At 52.6% G+C, this 3,534-nt stretch overlaps 1 protein-coding gene across 1 annotated transcript in view; it reads left to right on the forward strand.

Moving 5' to 3' along the window:
* Positions 1 to 2,573: 2,573 nt before the first annotated feature.
* Positions 2,574 to 3,534, forward strand: part of EFHC1 (EF-hand domain (C-terminal) containing 1) — a gene marked incomplete at its 5' end in the record, with an annotated part of 10,031 nt that continues 9,070 nt past the window's right edge. Inside the window, one exon of the mRNA XM_008934995.1 lies at positions 2,574 to 2,780. Coding sequence (XP_008933243.1) covers positions 2,574 to 2,780 — 207 coding nt within the window. The remainder of the gene's footprint in view (positions 2,781 to 3,534) is intronic.

Here is a 3,534-nt window from a genome sequence, read left to right on the forward strand (position 1 = left end):
CTTGTGCAACCTGCTCTAGTGGGAGATGTCCCTGCCCGTGGCAGGGATTTGGAACTAGGTAATCTTGAAGGCCCCTTCCAACCCAACCCATTCAGTGAGTCCATGATGACCGAGTTCTTCAGCAGTGGGTAGAGAGGTTCACTCATAAGGAGCTCTCTCAGCCCTGCAGTGGTAAAGGTTCTCTCAGAATGATTCTCTGCTGAATAACATTATTTCCTCGATATCATTTAGAACATCTTGGAAACCTGCAATGCAAACTTCTGCCCCCAGCCACACGTTATTTCCTCTGGCAGTAAACCCCTGCCTGCTTTAGTCCACACACAGTTCTACTGCCTCCAGCAGCTCTGTGTGTGTGTAAGAAACACCCACGAGGCTTCACAGGGATTGGTGTGTTAGAGTAACCCAAAACATTGAACTATAGGTCATGTTTTAAGGAGATCTGGCCTCCAGAAGTGGCCTTGCAGTGTTCCCCAGGACAAGCCTCAACTCACTTTGCCTCAGTTTCCCAGCCTATAAAAAGGGCATCGGGATCCTTGTTGTCCAAGTGGATGCTGAGAAGTGGTGAAGAAAACCCTGGTGTTGCAATAAATTACTCTTGTTAGTGCTTAGTGCTCACGTGGCAGAGGAGCAGAGACCCTGGGAAGAGGAACAGCATAAAAGAAGGACTTCACTCGGTGGAATTTCTTCAGTTAGAGACTGGCAGCAGCTGAGATTAGGAGTTTACATTTTGGGTTTTCCCTTTTAAATTTCCATGAGTCACCTGATACTGTGAGATGTTATCTGCCATCCACGCTGCTCGGGAGTTGTGAGGTGTTTTCTTTAGGCCCTTAAAAGCCTGTGCACCTCTGACAAACACTGATATTGCCCAGGTTGGAGACAAACTTCCTGGCTTTCCTCAATTCTTTTTCCCTTGGTATTTATTTAGGAGAAGGAAATGGCAGTTCTGTGGCAGGGCTGATGTTTAGAATGTGTTTTTTCAACACCTCTTCACTAAACTCTCTTGTTTTCACCTAAACTGGTTTTCCTAACTGCTCTCTCCACAGCACTGCAAGACCCTAGTACCAGTTTAAAGAGAAAACAGGCAACTATGTGAAATTCAAGTGGGGCATTGAAGGTATAAATAAGATTAGAGGCTTAACCACGAGGAGCGAGGGAGGGGGTGGAGAAGAAGTGGTTCACATGCCTGAGGTTGGACTGCTTGTGAGTCTAGGTCTGGAGAAGGAGCTGAAGCTTGTTCCTCCAGTGCAAGAAATGTGCTCAGCTCTGGTTTGTTTGGCAAAAGTCAAGGGAAAGTCAAGGATTTTATTCTCAAGGACTCACAGTTTTGCCAGTGTTAGGCAGTGCTCACAGAGGTAGAATTCTTCTCCTCTTATCAGGCTTCTCATTAATTGGCTGCAGGCTCTTGCACTGTGGTTGTGGTTATTTTGTGTGTGACCTTTGCATGGACTGTGGAGAGAGGTGCTGGAACAGCTCAAGTGCTCGGGTACGTTTCCTAACTGCAGTTCTGTGAGGCTGCATCTGGAGTGCTGGGTCCAGTTCTGGGCTCCCCAGTTCAAGAGAGACAAGGAGCTACTGGAGAGAGTCCAGTGGAGGCTGTGAAGCTGCTGAGGGGCTGGAGCATCTCTGTGCCAGGCCAGGCTGAGAGCCCTGGGGCTGCTGAGCTGGAGAAGAGAAGCCTCAGAGGGGATCTGAGCAGTGCTGAGCAAGAGCTAAAAGGCCCCAGGGGGCAAGAGGCTGGGGCCAGACTCTGGTCAGTGGTGCCAGTGACAGGACAAGGGGCAACGGGCACCAACTGGAACCCAGGCGGTTCCATCTGAAAAGGAGGAGAAACTTCTCTGCTGGGAGGGTGTCAGAGCCTGGACCAGCTGCCCAGAGAGGCTGTGGAGTCTCCTCTGGAGAGATCCCAAACCCTCCTGGCTGTGACCCTGGGCACCCTGCTGTGGGTGAGCTGCTGGAGCAGGGGGTTGGATGAGGTGATCCCCAGAGGTCCCTTCCAACCCCACCATGCTGAGGTCCTGTGTGATTCTGTGACACACCTTGATTTAGCCCAGCAAAAAAAATCCTGTGCACATCATCCCCATGCGAGGGCTGACACAGTAACTGGTGATGGAAAACACAGCTGTAATAGTCAAGGGAGCACTGTAGCTGAGGAGCAGAGTGAGGTCCCGTGGTGCTCTGTGCTGGTGGAACACTGCCTAGGAACAAAGAGTGTGTGGGAGACACCCTGAGGCAGATGAAGAGCTCTCACCTCCTCCTGGGCACCGACAACGGTGGCCATGGGGAAACTGAGCAATTTAAGCTCCTGGAGGGTCTGTGCCAGCGTTAGGATCTGACTTCTTTGATGCTTTGCTCCTCCAGCCACCTACTGTTTTTTCAGCCTCTTTGATCTGAGTGTAAAATCTGATTTTAAATAACTGCTGCAATAGGTTTAAAAGAATATAATAGGTTGTAAGAAAACGCCGAGGACGAGGGGCTCTTCTGGATGTGTCTTTTTTTTGCCATTTTTCTGTCCTTTCAGTAGCCCTATCCCGTAGGCAGAGGCAGCATCTTAACAGCTGGATTTCCTCTCCCAGAAAACAGCTTTCCCTCGGTCCCAGACACTGGGCTACAAAAACGGATTTGCCTTTTCTCGGCTGCCAGGGGGGCGGCTCTCCGGGAACCAGCTTTCTGCAGCTGCCTTGGATGAGTTCTCCAACCTGAGACCCACGCTGACCTACGGGCCAGCCAAGAGGCCTCCACCTTCAGGCTTCCTTCCAGCACACGTGGCTTTGGACAAAAAGGTATAAAGCAGCTTCTTCCAGGAATGTCGTCGGAGACATAAACAGTCAGCCCCAGGGTTCACGCCGCGCGGCGGGCAGCCGGTTTTTTGGATGCCACAGGCCTTAGTCAGAGACAGCTGAACCCGGGGCTGAAAGAGGCTTTCTTTGCTGGGGAGGAGGATTATGATATGTAAACGATGTAAGACATTCCCCACCAGTTACGCCAGAGCATTTCCAGCAGGCCCTTGGAAAAAGGAGTTTGCTGAACTCTGAAAAGCTTCACTTTCTAACCCCAGCCCGGCCCTTCTGCCTCCACCAGACTGGCTGGGGGTTGTGAGGGAGTTTAAACTGCAGAAGGCAGCCTGGGAGGGAGAGCCCCCTGGACTCTCTGGCTGTGGTCTGTCTGCCCAGGCTGGTGTGGGTCAGCGCAGCCTGGGCACGTGCAGGGGATGCAGCCACCCCTCCGAGACAGCCCGGGGGGCAGATGGGCTCTGGCATCGCTCAGGCTGATCCTGCAGGGCAGTGTAGATGTTCCTGCCAAGGGAGGTTGTCCTCCCCCTCTGCTCTGCCCCAGGGAGGTCACATCTGGAGCATTGGGTCCTGTTGGGGGCTTCCCAGGTCAAGAGAGACAAGGAGAGAGTCCAGTGGAGGCTGTGGAGATGCTGTGGGGCTGGAGCATCTCTGTGCCAGGCCCGGCTGAGAGCCCTGGGGCTGCTGAGCTGGAGAAGAGAAGCCTCAGAGGGGATCTGCGCAGTGCTGAGCAAGAGCTCAACGG

The sequence above is a fragment of the Merops nubicus genome, unplaced genomic scaffold, assembly GCF_000691845.1.
Source record: "Merops nubicus isolate BGI_N331 unplaced genomic scaffold, ASM69184v1 scaffold21332, whole genome shotgun sequence".
Lineage (NCBI taxonomy): Eukaryota > Metazoa > Chordata > Aves > Coraciiformes > Meropidae > Merops > Merops nubicus.